Source organism: Sus scrofa, chromosome 17 (genome assembly GCF_000003025.6).
Source record: "Sus scrofa isolate TJ Tabasco breed Duroc chromosome 17, Sscrofa11.1, whole genome shotgun sequence".
NCBI lineage: Eukaryota > Metazoa > Chordata > Mammalia > Artiodactyla > Suidae > Sus > Sus scrofa.
This window is the reverse complement of record NC_010459.5, coordinates 44,942,702-44,964,511: the sequence shown is the minus strand read 5'-3', so window position 1 is coordinate 44,964,511 and position 21,810 is coordinate 44,942,702. Positions and strand designations below refer to the sequence as shown.

Sequence of the window (21,810 nt, the reverse complement as noted above, 5' to 3'; positions counted from 1 at the left end):
GGGCTAGATAGGTTGAGTGCCCCCAAGCCCAGTGCAGAGTGTTTCAGGTGCTATTGCAAGCCTGGACAGGTGAACCCAAGTGCCTGTTTTCCCTTCTCTCTTTTTCCCCTTTTGCCTTTTCCTTCATAGATTTGAGTTGAATGCATAATAGATCCTCAGCAAGTAGTCCTTCGTACCCCCAACCAGATTCAATCTTAGTCAAGACTGTTTTCCTATGTAAAGCAGGTCCTGAAAACTGTCACAGGTGCCCCTCCATGCCCACCCTGTGAGTTCTCAGTTTGGGTCTTGGATCTATGTGCTGTTTTTCAGGGAATTTTCAGAGGAATCATGAGTTACCTTGATTAGGATTTCTGCATCCAGTCAGATTGGGTTTCGTGCTTATTTCCAATTTTAATTCAATTTGGCCCATTTGAACACACGTTCACTGATCACTGCATAGGAATAGGTAACCTGCTGAGCAGTATGTGGATGGGGAAGAGGGTCGCAGAGATAACTAAGCCACAACTCCCACTGTCCGAAAGGTCACAGTCTTTACAGTCCAGAGAAACAGTAGTTCTGGCTCATGTTATTACAGTCCCAAGAATCTAGCCATTAACGAGCTGCAGGGGAGCCAAGTAGGGGGGAAAGTCACTCAGATTTGGAGGATCAAGACTGGCTTCACAGGAGTTCCTGTCGTGGCTCAGCAGTTAATGAACCTGACTAGCACTCATGAAGATGGGGGTTCCTGGCCTCGCTCAGTGAGTTAAGGATCCGGTGTTGCCGTGAACTGTGGTATAGGTTACAGATGTGGCTAGGATCCTGTGTTGCTGTGGCTGTGGTGTAGGTGGGCAGCTACAGTTCTGATTGGACCCCTAACCTGGGAACCTCCATATGCTACAGGTACAGCCCTAAAAAGACAAAAAAAAAAAAAAAAAAAAAAAAGACTGGCTTCACAGAGGAAATGAAAGATAGGCTTAGCCTTTAGAGAAAGGCTTCCATAGAATGAGAAAGTATTGCAAGTGGATGAAGCATGAACTGGTGAAGGCATGGGGGAGGATGCAAAGGATGTTTGTGCAAAAGCATGGGGTCTGGAGCAGCTGCAGTGAGGAAGTTACCATAAGACTTTCTGAAAAGTAGACTGGAAGCCAGGCACAAATTTCCCCAGATGCCAGGATAAGACATCTAGATGGTATCACTCAGATAGTGAAAACCCCATGAAAGTGCTTCAAAGGTGGACCGTATTTATGTTTAGGAAGATCAGTGTGTGGACTGGTTAGCTGATCAGATCAATTAGAGGTAAAGAGACCAGCTGAGTTCAGCTAAGCGGTGGGGACCTGCCCAACCTCAGCTTTATGATGGGAGGGGTTAAAACAGGGAGGGCCAGGTGCGGATTGTGGATGTCAGGTCAACAGAGCTTGTTCATTAGAGAGGCAGAGGGAGAACTAAGGAGGTAGGAATTGAGGATGAGCCCCAGATTCAGGATCTGGCCACTTCATGAGCAATGGTACCCTTCACTAAGGAAGTAAATATAGAAGGAGGACCATGAAGGCTTAGAGAGGTTGCAACTCCATTGCAATTTTGGCCCAATCCAGTGTGAGCTGGCTCTGGAGCGTCTAAATGGAGATATATTTTTACACCGTCATGGGTTTATTTGTCTGAAGCTCAGGAAGGAGGTTTAAGTTGTAGACAGAAAGGATGGTGATAAATCACAGGTTCATCCCTCCAGATGGTTGCTCACCTGCCTCTTCTTTCCTGGCCAGTGTTTATCAGCTTGTGGTCAAGGAGGAACGGCTTCAGAAGTCACGGAGGGCAGCCGACATCATCGAGTGCTTTTCGGTGCCAGTGAGCTACAGAAACGCCTCCAGCCTGGATTCTTTACACTACTTTGCTGCTGAGTTGAAGCCTGCCAACCTGCCTGTCACCCAGCCATTTACAGTGGGGGACAACAAGACATACAATGGCTACTGGAACCCTCCACTCTCCCCTCTGAAAAGCTACAGCATCTACTTCCAGGCACTCAGCAAAGCAAATGGAGTAAGTATGGCCACGTGGAGGCCGTTTCTTGCCTTGTTTTCCCATTCTTAAATGAGAAAGCAGCATGGCCTTAGAGTAGAGTTTGACACACTAAAGCCCATGGACCAAATTATGCAGACCCAGGTGGGTTTTTTGGTAAATAAAGGGCTGTTGTTGTTTTAATACAGTGATACCTTTTCACTTGTGTAGTCTGTAGATGCTTTGATGCTACAGCAGTACACTTGAGTAGTTGAATCAGAGACTCTATGCTACATAAAACCTAACATATTTACTCTCGGTCCCTTTACAGAAAAAGTCCTCAGACCCCTGTATTAGAGGATGGAAAAAGTGTTTTCCTTGGTAAATTGTAGCAGATCTGAGTCTTAATTTCCTCTTCTATGAAAGTATACCTATAAAATTGATATCTGTAAATGCACTTAACATGTTTTAGTTAATCCGTGACTACTAAAACCTTTAACTTTATCATTAGTCACATTAGAATTTTTTTTTCTCCTGAAGACAAGGTAATCTTTTTTATGTCAAATATTTTTTTGGTTAATGAGGGGTACCAGCCATCACATAATCACAGGGCTGGAAAGGATCTGAAAGGTCATCCTTCCCGTACATTCGTCCCTCCCCATACATACAAAATGTACCTCAATTAACATTACAATATAGCAATTAACTGATACTAGTACTTATTCTTGAATACTTCCGATGACAGAGAGCTCACTTCTTTGTGTAGTAACTTCGCTGATCTTTGTGGGGGCTGTGGCACTAAGAAAGCTCTTTATTGTACCAACTTAAATAATCTTTTATTGTAGCTTCTACCCATTGCCCTTAATCCATACTTTCAGGTCCCAGTAGAACCAATGCAGTCACCTTCTCAGGTGGTATTTTTTTTTCAGTTACATAGGAATTTTTCTACCATCTATTTCCCTTGATAAACACACACCCATCTGTCTTATGTTCTGTAAGCTAAATATCTTCAGTTCCTCTTCTACCCAAGTGTTTGGCATCTAGGATGCTTTTGTGGACATATTCCAGGTTGCTATATTTTTTACTCAACAAATCTACAACGAACAGTGACATATGTTGGGCCCTATAGTTCATACTAAGATTGCATAGCGTGTGCCCTCCAAGAGCTTCTATCAGCTTCAGGAAATCTGGTGTGCTCCATATTCCATAGTGTGTCTGAGACATAGAAGCTCATGGGGGAAGGGGAAGCTGAGACAAAAGCAGGATTTGCTGAGGTTCTTAACAGAAGTACCTGTGTAGGGGCTGGTGGCCAAGATGGTCCGGTCTGTCGATGGTAGTCATTACCTTATGAGAAACCTGGGTTGAGAAACTAATTAACATTTAAAATAGCCACAAACCCATTTAGATTCCACATTGGTATTTCAGTTCTGCATTCATTACTGGTTCAAGCAGCATTCTGCACGGAGAGTAGAAAACCACAAAAACAAGCTGCCAGACTTCCTTCTACCTGTCCATCTGGTCTTCCCTCTGCATAGAGCTCTCTGATGTGTTGAGGAGGAAACATAAAGATGGCCAGAAGCAGCTGGGGGCCTGTCTTGTGCTTGGTTCTCTGCATTCCCAGATCAGCCAGTTTCTAGGTTCAGCACAACCTAGAGAAGGTGTAACTTCACTCTTTTGACAACGTATCAAGAGGTGCTACTGGGTTTCTATACTGTGAAGAGGAGCCATGGCTGCATGTAGTTCACCCTCCCTCACACTTCTACCAAGAATGTGAAACCTAGCAACAGACCAAGTCTGTAGAATCCAAGGAACTGGAAACTGGACCCCAGGAGAGAATTTTTCCACTGAGCGTGGTAGGGCCTATAGAAGAACAACAGATGAGGCAGGAGGACTATTGCAGGTCTTGCTCCCCAGATGTCATAAAACAGACCCCCTTCTCAGAGTTCCCATGTGGCTCAGCGGGTTACGAACCCGAATAATATCCACAAGGATACAGGTTCAATCCCTGGCCTCACTCAGTGGGTTAACGATCTGACTTGCCGTAAGCTGTGGTGTAGGTCACAGATCCTGCATTGCTCTGGCTGCGGCATAGGCTGGCAGCTGCAGCTCTGATTTAACCCCTAGCCTCAGAACCTCTATATGCCACAGGTGTGGCCCTAAAAAAATAGACCTCATTTTCAAAAGATGGGCATTGTCCTTGGGAAAAACATCACTCCACTCTGAAGCTGCCTCATCTAGGAAGCAGTTTCTGCTACGGCTTCCGAGATAGACAAGGCCATTTAATTACTCATGCCTTCAATCCCACACCAGGTATGCACCCACCTGGAAACTAAGATTTTCAGTAAAGAAACACAAGCAGGATGGAATTAGATAGGAGCTTCTGCCAGGTGTCTGAGGTATAGTCACAGGAACAGAGAGAAAAAAAATCTGTGGGAGCTGGGCACTTGGAATGTTGTATTTTTCTAGCAAGAGCAAAACTCTCCATCATTTCAAATTACTGTGTAGTATTAAGTTTTGCTGAAACGAGTTGGGTAAAAGGGACGTAGGAGCAAAGAAGTCATTTCAGTCTAACAAATCTGTGCTTAGCCCCCTCAGAGTGCTCCATGTCATAAAAGGCAGCAGACAATGCGGTTAAGCCTGGAGAATTTTTGAGGAGAAAATGTCATAAGCCACAAATTCCTTATCACCCGAGTTGTTGTTTTGTGCAAATGCATCAGAAAGACATTCTCACAATCCAGAGGCCCACATGCCCAGCTTCTAATAAATCATTCAAAGAGCAATTGACCAAGCAATGAATCAAAATAAAGAAATCAAGAAGAGAGAAATAAGAAATAAAGAGACCCACAGTGAGCATGGAAACTAATTAAACGTTACATTAATGCGAAATAATTGCTCTAAATGTGTTACAAAAAGGTTAATATTAAAATAATTACTTGGAATTTTGATTATTTTAAAACATGAACAATTGTGATCTGGGTCTGTAATTCATGGTTATGTCCACAAAAACAGAAAGAGCTGGAGACTTGGTGATTGTAAATGAAAATCTGCTAATTTTCCCGCTTTTGGCAGGGTGGTATATTTTTGATATTGAGAATTTCTGAAAAGTATCATTTTTTAAACATGAAGGCAGCCTTCCAGTCATCATAGAAAGGCTGGAAAACAACAATCTGCAGAGAAGGGGGAAGAAACAAAAGAAAAGAACTTAAAGAAAACATGAAAATCAGTAATTAGAAAGCAAGACAAAAGGCAGAAGCACTAGATTTGATTTTTTTTTCAAGTCATGCTTTGTTCCCTTTATAAAAGGGGTAAAATGTCTTGACTGAAGTAAAAACCAGAATTCAGCAAATCTATATCACTGGGAGATTAAAAAAAAAGGTTAGGGCAAAGTTATATTACATTAAAAAAATTAAAGAGAAGCAGAAATGACCATTTTTTGCAGGATGGACGTGGGCAAAGTTGAATGATTTACTGTCAATCAATTTCATTGCTTTCAATCTATCTGCATGTTTCAAGAATAGGGTAAGAGAATTTCAGTGTCCAGATGTGTTTATTCTTTGGATATTAAGGATGGTTTTTCAGCTTAGCAGAGTGGCTAAACATTCAGCCTTTACAATCAGACTGCTTACACACAAAACCCTATTAACTGTGTGACTTTTAACTAAGCTATTAAAAGAGTTAAGTGTGATTGATTAAGTAATCAATTAAGCATCTAGTAAGCACAGACTATACGTCCCCCCTCAAAAAAGGTATTGGGAATAAAGCAGGAATCCCAACAGACCACAAATATCCCTGTCCTTATAGCATTTACATTCTAGTAGGGGAGAGGCCAAAAATAAATAAGTAAATTAATAAGTGAAATAATATGTCAAACAATTAGTCATTAGGTTGAGAAATGTGGAGGTCATTCATTAAGTGTTGATATTATTAGGATGAGGTTAGAGACACTGTGTAAACTCTACAGTGAACTATATAAATGTGGAATATTTTAATCTATCCTGATAAACACTATAGGAATCCAAGTATGATGTCCATCATGAGACATGGTGCTCAGAGTCCTTGCAGGCACTTTCATGAGGCGTGAGTTGTTCACAGGCACTTGCATGGGGAATTTTGATCCGATTAGTAATACCTCAGTCATCCATTTATGCTTTCCTACAGGTCACAAGGGCAGTCCTAGCTGTTGAAGCACTGTTCTTGGGGCTGAGAATCCAGGCCATGTAGTGAACAAGGCCCTACCGTTACCATTTGTTTTGGATCCAACTATCTTCCAGAGCTATAGCATTTTAGAATTGGATGATTTTGACGTGTCATCTAACGTACACCAGAAGCCAACAGAAATCTCTAATAAAGTGTTCTTGGCAAGGCATTGCAGAGCTTCAGCTTGACCACTGCAATTCTTTGGAGGGAAAGAGTCAATTCCTTTGCTGAACAGGTAGAATTATTGGAATTTTGTTCTTTCTAGAAAGCCAAATTCTGTCTCCTTAACTCTCTACTCTTGGACACTTGTATTGATTTGAACAAATCAACTTGGTTTTTTTTTTTTTTTTTTTTTTACCGTATCAGCCTTTTGGAGAAAATATAGCAGTATCAAAGACAATTGCTAGCTATCCAGGCCTTCTCTCATTGACATTTAATATGCAATCACTTTGTTTCTCATGGGACATGATTTCTGTATTCCTTTGTCCTATGAATTCCGCTCTTTCATAGACGGACTTCTTTTTCCCCAATGCCCTCCTTAAAAAGGAGCACACGGCACCTCACATTGTGCTTCAGATATAGTTGGGCCAGGCCATGCCTACTATATTTTAACTACCCTTCCTCTCTTGATCAGTTTCCAAAGCATTATTTCTCATATATTACAAAATGTTTTTCTCCCTTCAGGCCCTTTGTCACACTGCCATGTTACCTGAATCTCTCTTCTTCATTCTTTGAAGAACTAGTACCTTCTCGGTTTTCAGGCTTTATCTTCAATGTCATATCCTCTGGAAATTTTCCAACCGTATTATCTAAGAGTTGTTTATACCAATACGCACATGTTAATCTTACTTACATGGTTTTTTTTCCTTCATAATTCTATGCATACTTTTAATTGCACTTGTGTTGTTTTGTTTTGTTTTGGGGTTCTTTTGGTAGTGCATTATGCCTCTCTCATTAGACTGAGAACCCTAGGAGGTTAAGAACTCTGTTGTTTGCTGCTGTATCCCCCATACTCAGTACAGTACTTAACATACAGTACTCAGTCATCATTTGATGAAGGAATGAAGGAATGAAAGGACAGACTGTTTCTTGTTGTCTGTGAGTCTCCGTTTCCTCAGTCACAAAACTGAAATTGTAATACATAGATCACACAGTCATTTTGAGGATTAAGTGAGAAATGATCGTGAGTACTAAAAAGGCACCAAATACATGTGAGTACCATCTGAATTTCCATTCAGTGTAGCATGAGAGATGTGGCTCTCAGCTGTTTTCCCCAGGGACAGAGGAGCCATAAAGAACCTTCCTTCCATCGTAGCAGTAAGACTTTCCCCAGCTGTCTCATTTCCCAAGCTCCAGGCTCCTGGGCAGCCTTGATTTCCCCCAAACCCTCCAAATGGTACCCAGAGTAGCTGTCTCGGTTATAAACAGCGGGTGGGTACAGTTTTGCATTGTTTCATTCCCACTCTTCCCAGAATGAGGTCTGCTGAATCTACTGTTCTCTGCATCCCCACCACCATTAGCCATGATTGTGAAGTTGAAAGGACCATAATTAACGGTTGGATACAAAACAAGTGTGGTGAATTCATGCAAATATCCATCAGAAGCCACCTTTTGTTGGGCAATGCTGTTGCGCCTGTTCTATTTACGCAGAGAAAAAACTCTTTCCTTGCCATATCCTTTTCATCACATGGGGGCACATTTACCCTGCAGGGTGCCTCTGCCAAATGGTGAGCTAAATAAGAGAACTTGAAAGTAGAAGGATGATCATTCTCTATGTCTTACTTCCTCTTCCAGCTCCTGAACTCACTTGCCTCTTGAGAGCAGTTGGAAGGCAGATGCTATTTTGAATGAGGCTCCGTGTTTGCAGTGTAATCATATTGTAGTAGTTGGGATGACCTATGTAGAGCTGGGTTAGGGAAAATTCCGTGTCTCTGAATGAATGGGAAGAAAACTATATTTAGTTATGTCCAAGCCCTGGTAAAAGAATATTTGCCCCTGGGTGGGATTTCTTTGGCAATGTGGGATGGAAAGAACTGAAAGTCACACGTCAGACAGATTTGGCTTTGAGTTATGGCTCTTTCCAGCTGTGTGAACTTGAGCTGGTTTCTTAATGTCTCAAGATGTATGGTGTGGTGTGATGACAAACTTCCCTCAAATGTGGGGAGAGTAAATGAGACAATGCATATAAGGCACCCATCACAGGTGTTGTAGTGTTTGTTCTCTTCCCCTTTTTGCTGCTTCCTGAAGCTCTACTCTTGAGGGAGGAAGGGTTGAAGCATCTTTACCTAGTATACGCCAATTTGGCCTATAGACACCACATCACTTCATAACTCTGGAGGACCTCAGGAGCCATGTGTATGTGGCAGCTGTTGACTGCCTTAACTCACCTACGACTCAGTTGCTTTATAGCCCCACTCCAAGCTTTGTTTTTCTTAGGTTAATTTTTCATACATGATTCCAAGTCTGGTATCTGTTCCTGTTGAGTCTTTTGATGTAATTGCTTTTGTCTTTTGGGGGCATGATCTTGCCCCTCCCAACCCCGTTTCCTGATTCTCTTTTTACTTTAGTGACGGTTCACATGTCATGTGAGACAAAGCTCAGATGGACCATGGAAGGAGGAGATGTGGGCATCCCAAGCTCAAGTGGGTTAGTTAAGACCCCACAGGAGATCACATGGCTTGGGTCTTAGATATCCCATGAGGGAGTTTATAAGGAAATTCCTACCTTGGGTAGGACAGACTACTATATGCTCTAGTAACAACCATGAAATCTCAGTGTGTTACCAGAAAAAAGTATTTTTCACTACTTTTACATGTCCAAAGTGGATCAGCATGAGCACTCTGTTTATCCTAGTTACTCAGGGACTCAAGATGCTGGGACGTTCATCTTGACATGTGTTTCTATAGTCACCAAAGCAGAGGAAGAAATAAGGCACTGGTTCTCAAAAGTTTCCACACAAAAGATACTGTAATTTCACATTCCATTGGCTAAGACTAGTCATGCAGTCATGCTTAACTTCAAAAGGAATGAGGCAGGGCATTCCAGCCATGTGCCTAGAGAAGTGGGATATTAGAGAACATCCCTAATGACAGCCACATGTCCTGATTGTGCCCAAAGCTTTTCCTTTAAATTCTCATCCGACCCAGGCTCACTCTTGAAGCCCCTGTGCAGTTTCTATCATAGATCCTGAGAATTTTCTATTATTGAGCACCTGCTGCATCCCACACACTAAGCAAGATGCTTCACCCATGCTGCCTCTTGATGGATCTCACTGATAAGGCAACTCCATTGAATCAGTTGCATGGATGTGCTGCTGGAAGCACTGTGGGATCTCATAGTGTCTCAGTTACTTCCTACAGAGGGAAGGATGGTATTAGCAGTGTCTTTCTTTGTCCACAAAATGCCCACCACTCCCTGTGACACTGTCCCACTTTGAAAGATGGTGGTTCTTCAAAGTCTACCATGCAGGGTGGTTGAGAGGCCTCAGAAAACCTTAGCTCTCTCCCACCCATCAACGGCTGAGCCAAGGTAATGGAAAATTGAGTCAAAGGCCTCTACACATCCTTTTTCTGATTTGTTGCCATAGTCATATGTTAGGGACATATTTCTAGGTTTTATGAGTTCTGTACAAAGGAGAAATGAGAAGTGGATATTTGGCATCCAGAGTTATCATCACTCCTTTCTGTAACCACTTTGGAAAGCTTCTGACTACTGAATGTCCCCTCCCAGTTATTATCTGTCCCCAGAGCCTGGGTTCCATGCTACCGTCTCCCTGCCTGGGCCTCCTTCCTGTCCTTGGTGGATTCTGTCTCCTGGGGATCACCCAGCCCCTTGGGCTTGTCTACCTCCAAGCTTCCATTCTATGCTTTGAGTCCTATCTCTTGCTCTTGGAAGCTCTGAATTTCTGTTGAAGGCTTGTTAGGTCTCAAACTTCTCTTTCCAGGTGAGGGAGAAATTCCCTGAGTGTCATCTTGTACAAATATCAAGATGAGTTCTCCTGGGTTGCTAATTTATTTTTTGTCTCACTTACAGTTCCTGCAGATTTTATTATTGTGATATGAGACCTGAGGGACCGAGAGCATTTTCCTTTCAATGCAAATATACTTTAAACTCATTTGGAGAAGGAAAGGAAGGTTACCCAAATGTTGATGGCTGATAATCATGTCAGCCTGGGCCTTTGAGACATGAGTGCTCCAGAAAGGCTCATGGAAATGACAGGCTGAGGGTCTACATAGCAGGATTTCTGCCTTCTTCATCAGACCCTCCCAAACTGGAGCTCTCCATGCAGTTCAACCCAACTGGCCCCCAAAGGGTGAAAAAGTGTAAAAAATCTCTGCATTGGGAAACTGATCTGGGATTTGAAGAAGAGGCTCTGATATTTTACAGCTTCATGAACTAAATATTGACCAAATGAACTTTGGTTTCCCCATCTATCAGATGGGGCTGAAATGTGCTCTCCCAAACTCCCTGGAGTCTGTGTGAGGAGTAAGCAATAAGTGTAATAAGTCTTTGCACATCCCTAGGCACCTTTCAAGTGAAGATGTTGCTAATGTGTGTGTGCCAATTCAGCACATATGTGTATATACATCCATACACGTAGATATTTTGGCTTGTGTATGTATGTATGCACATATGAATGTATATGTATACATATTCAGTTAAAATAAAACTTTTAATTAGCTCAAGAATCATTGTGCCAGAGGTGTCATATAGGTGGTTAATGAAATAGAACATTACCTGTGCCTGTCGAGCATCCTGGAAGCCAAGGCAAAAAGGGGGCATATGGCAGGTTTGCATAGCTTCTCTTATCGGATAGAAAGAAGTATACCTGTTTTTCATCAGAGACACTAGAAAGGGGATTTATCATATACCGTCTTACTAAAGGGGCCTTGAATAGATACCAGTCAATATTAAAATATTTTTGCTGAAATACTGCATCCATCCCTTCTCCAATGTTTGACACAATGCTAAACTGGAATTCAACAGAGCCATTTATACTCAAGGATTCTGTCTATTTCTTTTGCTGTATGACAGCGTTAATGCTAACAATTAATGCCATTAAATAAGATGAATGGATCTTATAAGGTTTCTTTCCCCTTGGCATTTTTTTAGGAATATGCCTAGTATGGAATCTTTCCTCTTGCACAGATTGACACTAACCATGTGTGATCTTAGGCAAGTGATTGATTGATTGTCTTTTTAGGGCTGCACCTGTGGCTTATGGAGGTTCCCAGGCTAGGGTAGAATTGGAGCTGCATCTGCTGGCCTATACCGCAGCCACAACAATGTGGGATCTAAGCCAATCTGCAACCTACACCACAGCTCATGGCAACACCAGATCCGTATCCCACTGAGAGAGGCCAGGGATCGAACCCGCATCCTCATGGATACTAGCCAGCTTCGTTACTACTGAGCCACAACAGGAACTCCTTAGGAAAGTGATTTAGACTTTCTGAGTCTCATTCTCTTTTGGAAACCTTTGATGCCCATAATGTCAACTCTATTAAAATATTTTTAAATGTTTAATGAAAAGATGCATGAAAAAATACCTGTCATGGTGGTTGTTGGGACATAAACCCTCAATAATGTCAACTGTCATTATTAGAATATCATGGTAGAATCTAATACAGGGCACAAATGAACCTTTCCACAGAAAAGAAATGCATGGACTTGGAGAACAGACTTGTGATTGCCAAGGAGGAGGGGGAGGGGTGGGATGGACTAGGATCTGGGGTTAGTAGATGCAAATTATTGCATTTGGAGCATATAAGCAATGAGATCCTGCTGTGTAGCATAGGGAATTATATCTGGTCATATATATATATATATATATATATATATATATATATGACTGGGTCACTGCTGTACAGTAGAAATTGACAAAATACTGTAAATCAACCATAATGGAAAAAATAAAATCATAGAATTAAAATTAAAAAAAATCATAGGTGGTAAATATGAGCCAGAATGTAGGGGTCACTGAGGAAAGCAAAATCTATGGTGCACAAACATCTTTAACTTATCAAATTTGAGTAGACTGGAGATAGGGTAGGGGAAGAGGGAATTCCGGAAGGAAAAGCCAAAGCAGTGAAGTCCAAAGTGGGCAAAGATGCCAGCGGACATGCTGAGTGCATCAAGGAGAGAGAGAGAGGGAGTGAGATCTCAGAGGAAGGTCAGGAATGTTGTGCTTGTGGAAAGACAGGTGCAGAAGTGAGACCATTCTTCTGTAGGCCCTTCCTGGAGGCTAAATTTTGGTCAAGTTAACTCCTTTACATCATGGCCCATATTTGCAAACTCATAAACTCTATCAAGATACAAAGTTGAAAGGATGTTTAAAAAGATAACCCTACAAGAGACTGATGGAAATAGTATGAAAAAAATGTAAATAATACCTAACCTGTGAAAACATTCCTAAGTCTTTCCTGTCTCAGAAGTCGAGTTGCCCAATATACCTCACCTTCTGTATCCAATTGTCACCAAGTCCTACTGGTTCTACACTCTAAAATTCTCTCGAGGTCATAGACTTTTCTCATCTCCAGTGCCACCAGCCTCCTGAATACCATCATCTCTTGCCTCATAGCCTTCCAACTGGTCTTCCCAAATCCACTCTTATTGCTTCAAGCCCATTCTCCAGCCATAGCAGGTGTGATACATGTACCACCATTTAATAGCTGAGCAAACCAAGACTCAGGCTATGATTTGCTGAAGCACATCTCAGAAGCAAGGGACTGGCCTGGGTTTGAACCTGTGCATGTGAAAAATGTTCTTAGATGGTCCTGTGTCATCAGTGCCATGCTTCATCCCCACAAAGTGGAATCTGGCTAGACTGAGACCAGCAAGAGTCCCTAAAAGATGCTAGCCACCCACCCCCATAACACACACACATACTCACATCCACATTTTTCTCTTTCTCCCACCAAGGTGGCCAGCCTCAATCCCCAGTTCAATCTTCAAACACCTGCTGGCCCTGCCGTTAACATCAACAAATAATGAAGAACTGTAGTAATAGCAATTATCATAATAAATTGGCCTTTGATTACATCTGTCACCTGAGAATTTTAAAGGCTGAACAAACATCAATTAGTAATTACAGTTCAAAGGATCGCTCACGGAGAGTAGGGATCATTAGGGTCAAATAAGAGCTGTGCAGGGAGCCATGAAGAACAGCTCTGGCTGAGGCTGGTTTTGACCTGAGAGTCCCCAATCCCTGGTGGAAGGTCGGAGCCTCTCTCTAGGAGGCTCAGAGGAACCACAGTTCTGACATCCCAATTAGGGGATCATTTGTACAGCTGCTCCATCAAAGTCCTGGTGCTGAGGAATGGGAAGCATGAAATGTAGTTTTGGAAGGGAGCTTATCGATTTTGCAGTTCCTTTCTTTGAGCAGAATAAGAAACTGGAGCCCAGAGTGGGAAGTGATTTGCCCGAGGTCAGAGGCATGTCTTTCTTTTTTTGTTTCCCACTGTACAGCATGGGGATCAAGTTATTCTTACATATATACATTTTCCCCCACCCTTTGTTCTGTTGCAATATGAGTATCTAGACATAGTTCTCAATGGAGGCATGTCTTAAACCTCATCTCCCATACCTGGTCTGCATTCGTTTACTTGGCAAAATTGTGCCATTGTTGGCCATGCTCTCCTCTGTAAGGAGATATTGACATGATGATGATGATGTTGCTGATGCTAAAAACCCAACCACCCTTGCTCTGAGTCAGGGAGGGGATACACAGATAAATAAGATGCAGTTCCTACCCTCAGGGAACCCACAGTCCAATGGAAAAGACAATTATGAAAACAATGTGTACTATAAACCATATCAGTAATCACATTGGCACAAGACCCAGGGTATATATAGCTGGAAGCCTGGAGATGGAATGGACAGTGAGGTGCTTAGGAAAAGTCTCAGAGAAAAAGTAACATTTAGCTACATATTGAAAGATAAGTAGGCATTTCCCACACAGAGGATAGGGCAGAGACAGGGTGTGTCCTACACAGAGAGCAACTTGGCAAAGGCCCAGAGATGGAGGGTTCTGTGCTTCATTTGGGGAGAACTGGTGGGGTTGGTTCTGGGATATGGAGAGGAGGCCTGAGAGAGGCAGAGAGCAGATAGTGCAGGACTTCACATTAAAAGCTTAGAATTTATTCTCTTAAAGAAGGTGGAAAAAGATCTTGTCAATAATCCCGACACCAGTTTATTGCAATAAAAAAGCCATGCATGTATACTTCTTTGAATCTTTCAGGTATTTGTGCACCCCAAATTTTGTACAACCCAGAGAGATGTGCAGAAGCTAGTGCTACCATTGTCTAGATGAGGACAGTATGACTCAGAAATATTAAGGAATTTACCAAAGTCACTGAACCAATGAGAAATGAAATCAGAATTTGAATGTCTAGCTTCATTCATTTTTCATGGCATATGTAAGAAGTGCCAGGCACTATGCCATCAATGAAAAAAAAATGGGCAAGTCTGTTGCTTTCATGGTCTTTCCATCTGGTGGGACGCATGGAAAGTGACAAGTAGTAAATGTACTGATAAACAATTTCATCGTGTGATGGGTGAGAAAAGGAAAGAGTGATATAGGAGTTCCCAATGTGGTGCAGTGGTTAAGGATCTGGCATTGTCGCTGCAGCAGCTCAGGGTCTTAACTATGATTTGGATTTGATCCTTGGTCTGGAAACATACATATGCTGCAAGTGCAGCAATAAAAGGGAAATAAAAGGAACAGAAAAGAGTGATATGGTAGAGGGTAACTAGAGAGTGGGGCCACTGAGTGGAACCATTAGGGAAGGCAACTTTGAGGGAATGACAAATAACAGAACTCAAATGATGAGGGTGTCAAGATCTCAAGGCATTCCAGGCACAGGGGACAGCAAATACAAAGGTCCTGAGGATGAAATAAATTCAGCATCTCCAGGAATTATGAATAAGATAACACCCTGGGAGAAGGAGAGTGGTAAGAAGCTGGTCAGAAGAGATAGCAGCATTGGCTTATGCAGGGAGGTAAGGGTTAAGGGGAAGATTTGGGATTTGATCCTTAATCCACTGGGAAACCCTAGGAGAGTTTTAATCAGGGAGTCCCGTAGGATCTGACATAGGTAATTAAAAGATTATCTGGCTCATGAGGGCAGGCATTACTTATCAGAGTCAAGAAGGGCTGTAGATAATGTGGATAAGAAGCTATAGCAGTCATCCAGGCAAGAGATGTGGCAGGTTAGACCAAGGTGGTGGGAGCTGAGGCCAAACTAACTTGACGTATTCAGAATATGGAAAAATATTTATTGTTCTCTCCTTAAAAAAAAAAAAAACCCATTAATGTGGAAAATTTCAAACATGTACAGAAATAAAGAGGTTATATAATAGACTCATTTCTACATGTCCATCACCCAATGTTAACAAGGATCAATTCGTGGCCAATCTTTTTACCTCTCTGCTCTTGCAAATATTTTAACTCCTTATTTTCAAGGTAATTTCAATCTTACATAAAAGTGTCAACAAGAGTATAAAGAGCTTTCACAACTTGTCCACCCCAATTCCCTAACTGCGTACAGTTTATCGTATTTGCTTTACCATTTCATTCTCTATCTCCCCCTCCCCTCTGCTCCATCTATTTGTTGATCAAACTATCAATTGATCTGTCACCTCTTTATACCTAAGGCTTCCATGTGCATTTACAATACAATTACCAGAAAATTAATTTGATGTAATACTGTCAGCCCCAATTTTGCCAGTTGTCTCCATTATGTCCTTTACATTAAAATTCTTTTAAATTTTATCCAGGATCACATGTTGCATTTAGTTGTCACATCTTTAGATCCCTTGTATTGCAATCTTTCATTGGCTTTCATGACCTTGAGTCTTGAAAATTAAAGGCCAGTTGTTTTGTAGATGGTCCTTAACCTTCTACAAAAGGGTTGTCTGATTAGAGCCATGACGAATCTGATGCTTCTTTGGCAGGAGTGCCACTCAAGGGGTGTTGACGTCTCAGTACATCATATCAGGAGGCAGGTGATAGCTGCATAACCCATTACTTGCCTATCAGCTTTAAAATGTGGTCTACCTAGATTTTCTCCACCATAAAGATTCTATTTCTTTTTAATATATATGTATATTGTCGGGATAAACTTCTATGTAAACATCCTGTTCTCCATCAAAATTTTATCCTTTAGTTTTAGCATGTGATTATTCGTGTCTAAATCAATTATCAGTGAGATGTTTACCAAAGGATGATTTTCTAATTCCATCATTCTTTCTACATATATTAGTTGACAACTTTTTGTGAAATGAGCTCTCTTTCTCTCATTGTAAACTAATTTATTCCTACTAGTAAAAACACACTCTTATTTTGTTCAATGTTATAAGCAATTGTCATCATTATTTACTTTAATGCTCAAATTATCCCAGAGCATTAGCTGCTGAGAGCCCCTTTAAACTGGTTCCTATGTCCTTTTTTTCTTTAAAAAACATTTTGCCAACTTTTAATCATGTAAAAACCATACACATATCTTTTGATTATTGCATATATATATATATACACACACACACATATATATATACATTTTTCAAAGTAGAAAGATGGAATATGTTTTATTTAGCAGGTTTTGCTTGATCTATCAATTTAAATATTTAAATAGACAGTGCATGGCTTCCATTTGTCCCTCCGCCCAAGCCCTGCAAATATAAGGAGTGTGCCTTCACAGAGGGAAGTGTACCTCTGTTCTTCTGTCATGTCCCCATCAGTTCATGAAAACTTATTTTCTTTCTGGTACAATACATTGTGCCTTCTCTGTCCCAACCCTGTGGTGGGGAAGGATACTTAGAAACCAAGATCTGAGAACTAGTGGGTGTCATCAATAATGGATACCATTGCTTCTAGGCACTATCGGTGGACATAAACACAAGATATTCATATATTTGTATATTTTTATCTATTTATGTGTTAAATCCAGAAGTTCATAGCAATACCCCCAATTCCAATGCAACGTCAGACCCCATTTCCACTATTCCTCATGAGAAAACACTGTCATTAGTTTCTTGTAATTTTTTTCAAGACTAAGTTTTCTGTATATTTTATTTCCCCTTCTGCTTACAGAAAAGTTAACATAGGTATCTGAAAATCACTTTATGTTAGTTCATACAGATCATCCTCATTCTTTTTTATAGCTGCATAGTATTCTGTAATATAGATGTCTTAATTTATTCAATCACTCTTACATGTGGACATATGGATTATTCCCAGTTTTTTTCGGTTGCCAATATTGCTGCCATAAAGTAATGTGTACATATATATATATTTTTTTTTTTTCATATTGTTGGAGGTGTGTCTTTAGGGAACATTACTAGAAGAAGGATTGTTGGATCTAAAGGTGGATAAATATGCAGGATATTTTTACATGAATGAAAATATTTTTTACTGAAAAAGTACAATACAAATATGAGGTTTTGATAGATGTTTCTAAATCCTCTTCCTTAAAGATTGAATCAATTTGCATTTCCTCCAGCAATGTTTACACCTCTGTGTTTCTCCACAACTTCACCAGTAGTTTGTATGGTCTAACTTTAATTTTTGTCTAAGTTACACATAAGAAATTATATCTCAATATTGTTTTATTTCCCTTTCTCTTATAAAATGAAGTTAACATTGGTTCATATATTTAGAAGACATTCTTATATAATTTTTGAACTACATGTGTATATCTTTTGCCCAATTTTCTATCCAGATTTTTACCTTTTTCCCCTCAAATTTTAAGAGCTGTTTATGTATCAGAGATATTAACTCTCTGTGATAAATGCTTCAATTTTCTAGACTTTGACTATAATGTTTTTGTCACACTAAAAAAAATGTAGTAAAATGCATCAAACTTAAAAAAAAAAATACATCCAGACTTTGAGTCATAGTGAAAAAGCCTTTCCTTATACCAAGGAAATCAGCCATGTTTGCTTCTAGAACTTTTATAGATTAAATTTTTTTTATATTTAGATTTCTGAGTTTGGTGTATATTTTTGTGCACAGTGTAAAGTGTATATCTAATTTTATCTTTTTTCACCCAAATGTCTATTTACTTGTCCTGGCAACATTTATTAAAAAATCCGTCTTTGCCCCAATAATTTGTCTCAATAATTTGAGATGCCTCTTTTCTCATATTTTAAATTTGTATACATTCTTGTGTCTTTTTCTGGAAAATCCATAAATTCTGTTTCATCAGCCTGTTTGTCTATTTAGGCACTAGCACTTCATAGTTTCCAGTATAAAGGCTCTATGCCTTGATAGCTGATAGGGAGAGTCCTCCCACCTGGATTTTTTCTTCCAGTGACTTCCTCCTTCTTCTCCTGTGTTCATTTTTTTTTTCATATAAGCTTTAGCGTCAACTTGTCCAGTGCCATAAAAAAACCTATTAGTAGTTTTACAGGGATTGCGTTAAATTTATCCATTAATTAGGGTGAACTGACATCTTTAAAATGTTGTATTATCCTAATTGAGAACAGAGGGCATCTTTCTATTTGTTCGAGTCTACTTTTATGTCTTTTGGGGGTGTTTTAAAGTTTTATTAACATAAGCTTTTTAATACCAAGTATTTAATCTTTGTTGCTTGTGAATGGGATTTGCTGCCATGATTGGTTGTATATATGGTTACTATTCACTTTGTATGTTAATTTTATATCTTGCCACCTTTTATCATTGACTCTCTAAGGATTTTCAGATATACTCTTGTATCATCTACAGATACTTTAAAGTTTATTTTCCAATTTGTATGCCTCTAATTGATTCCTTTTATCTAATTGCACTTCCAATATGATAAAAAGAAGAGCGTAAATAAAGGACATCCCGCTCTTGTTCTTAATCTTAGTGACAGTACCTTTACTAGATTTCCATTAAGATGATGATTTTAGAGCTCAGATATATATTTTATCATGTTATGAAAGTATTAATCAATTCCTATTTTCTTGAATTTTCTCTTTTAATTGGGAATGGGTGTTAAATTGTGTCAAATGCTTTTTCTGCACTAATAGAGATAACATGATTTTCTCCTTTGATCCACTAAAATGACATATTATGTGAACAGACCCACTGTTCTAATCAACTTTGCATTTCTGGAATATATGCCACCTGATCATGGTATTTTATTTTTCTCATTTCAGTGTTAGATTCTGTTCATCAACATTTTATATAACAGTTTTACACATTCAAAAGTAAAATTGGTGTAAAATTTCTCCCTTCCTTTTTTTTTTTTTGAATTTTCTTCACTAAGTTTAGGTGTCAATATTACACTATATGCTGGTTTCATTTAAAAATGAGAACGTTTTTCATCATTTTCCATGCTAGAGAGCAATTTATGCCAGTACTATCTTGTCTTTAAAAGTCTGATAGAAATTGCCTGTGAAAACATTTCAGCATGGTATTTTCTTTATAGGATAGTCCTTTAACGTCTTCCTCTATTTATTTTGTTTGTCTTTAAAATTAGATTTTATAAGCTATACTTTCCTAGAAAATTATTAATTCCACTTGGCTTGTCAAAATTATTTTCAGACATCTGAAAAGTAGTCTCATTTTTAAGTTTCTTCTTTTTCAATGGTCATTTCCCTTTTATTCTTTCGTCTTTTGTATATTGGTGCTTCTACTCTTTTCCCCTTTTTCTGCTGTTTTTCTCTTCTCTACTTCAATAATTTCTGCTTCTGCCTTTATTGTTCACTTCCGTAGTCCTTTTTCTGCTCATTTTTTTTTTGTTTCTTTTCTAGATGTTGGTGCTGGAAATTTAGTTACTATTTTTCATTCTCTTATTTTACCAATATACTTCTGTCTAGTCACTGCTTTAAATGTTTTTCACAGATTGTAATGTGTAGAATTTTCATTATTTTGTTAAAAAATACTGAAATTTTTCTTTACAACTTCCCCTTTCATCCAGAAGTTGGCCAAACAAAATTATTTTGTCAATTTCCAGATGGAAGGACCTACTTCATTATATATATTCTTAATAATTTCTCATTTTGTTATATTGTAACCATTGAATCTTTCTCATAATATTGCTACTTTATTCAGCAGAGCAATGCTTTCTTAATTAGCTAGTATATGCTAAGTTTTTCTGAATGTTTCCGAAGCTCATAAGAAGGCTTTTCTCTATTATCAAGCTGTAGGCTTTGGTACATATCTGTAAAATCTGCGTAAGTATTTTAGATCTCCTGTATTCTTGCCTATTTGTTTTTGTTTTTGTTTCTGCTGCTTGATCTGACTTATACTGACAAAAGTCTTCTGTTCTTGTATCTCCCATAGTTACTACTGCCTAAGGTGATCATTGTGGCTTTGGGTGCATAAATATTCATACCTGTTACATTTCTTGTTAGTTGTGGGTTTAGCATTTTAAAATGTCCTTTGTTATATTTAATACTTTTTAAATTACATTCTACTCTGTCTGTTAGGATTGTTAGGATTGCTGCTACTGCTTGCTTTTTTTTTTTTTTGCCATTAGTAGTTTCTCCCATTCCTTTATTGGTGGCTTTTTTGGAATTACTTTTAGGTATGACCTCTATATATAGAAGATAGTTGAGTCTTCCTTTATGAGACATTTTGAAATCTTTTTCATGTTAAGTGTGAATGTTCAGCCCATTCACGTTTGTTGATGTGATTGATATATTTGGTCTCAACACTGAATATCTTCTTGATATCATAATTCACTGCATTAGTTTTGTAATACTTACTGATGTGTCTTCCTTACTTTTATCTTAAAATTTCTTTTGATATTTAGAAGGGTTTATGTTTTTGTTCTAGTAGTTCTCTTTGTTCTTAAATGTTTAATGACTTTTATCCCTTCTGTACTTATTTAACCTCTTCCCATCAGTATTATTTCTAGCATCACTGAGATGTAATTAGCAAATAAATTTATGTATAGTTAAGGTATACATTGTGATGGGGTTTTTTTGGTTTGTTTTAGGTTTTGGGGAAGTACAGTTGATTTATTGTGTTATATTAGTTCCAGGTGTACAGCATAGTGATTTTTGGAGATTATGCTCTGTTATTACAAGATAATAGCTATGATTCCCAGCGCTATACACTATATCCTTGTTGCTTATCTGTTTTATACATAGTAGTTTGTATCTGTTAATCCCATACCCCTAATTTGTCCCTTCCCTCTTCCTTCCATAGTGAAATGATTGCCATCATCAGCTAATTAACACAGTCATTACCTCTCAGTTACCATTGTGTGGAGTAAGGACACTTAAGAGCTATTCTCTGAGCAAATTTCAAGTATAAAGAACAACAATCACAGGAGTTCCCATTGTGGCTCTGGGTTACGAACCCAACTAGTATTCATGAGGATGCGAGTTGGATCCCTGGCCCTGCTCAGTGGGTTAAAGGATCTGGCATGGCCGCCAGCTGGAAGTGTAGGTTGCAGATGTGACTCGGATCTGGCGTTGCTATGGCTGTGGTGTGGGCGGGCAGCTGCAGCTCCGATTGGAACCCTAGCCTGGGAACTTCCCTACGCCGCAGGTGTGACCCTAAAACAAACAAACAAATGAAAAGAACAATAACTACAAATCTCCAGAACTTAATCAAACTGCATAACTCTTGGGCCAACGTTTCCCCTTTTCTCCTGTCTGGCCCCTGACAACCACCACTTGGCTTCCTGCTTTTATGTGTTCTACTATTCC

The 21,810-nt window shown here is 39.5% G+C and overlaps 1 protein-coding gene across 13 annotated transcripts in view; it reads left to right on the top strand.

Annotated features, from left to right (window-relative positions):
- PTPRT (protein tyrosine phosphatase, receptor type T) overlaps nucleotides 1-21,810 on the top strand; it is a 1,163,284-nt gene that overhangs the window by 916,311 nt on the left and 225,163 nt on the right. For all 13 annotated transcript variants that reach the window (XM_021078123.1, XM_021078122.1, XM_021078115.1 and 10 more), the window contains exon 12: nucleotides 1,740-2,013. In XM_021078123.1, coding sequence (XP_020933782.1) covers nucleotides 1,740-2,013 — 274 coding nt within the window. The remainder of the gene's footprint in view (nucleotides 1-1,739; nucleotides 2,014-21,810) is intronic.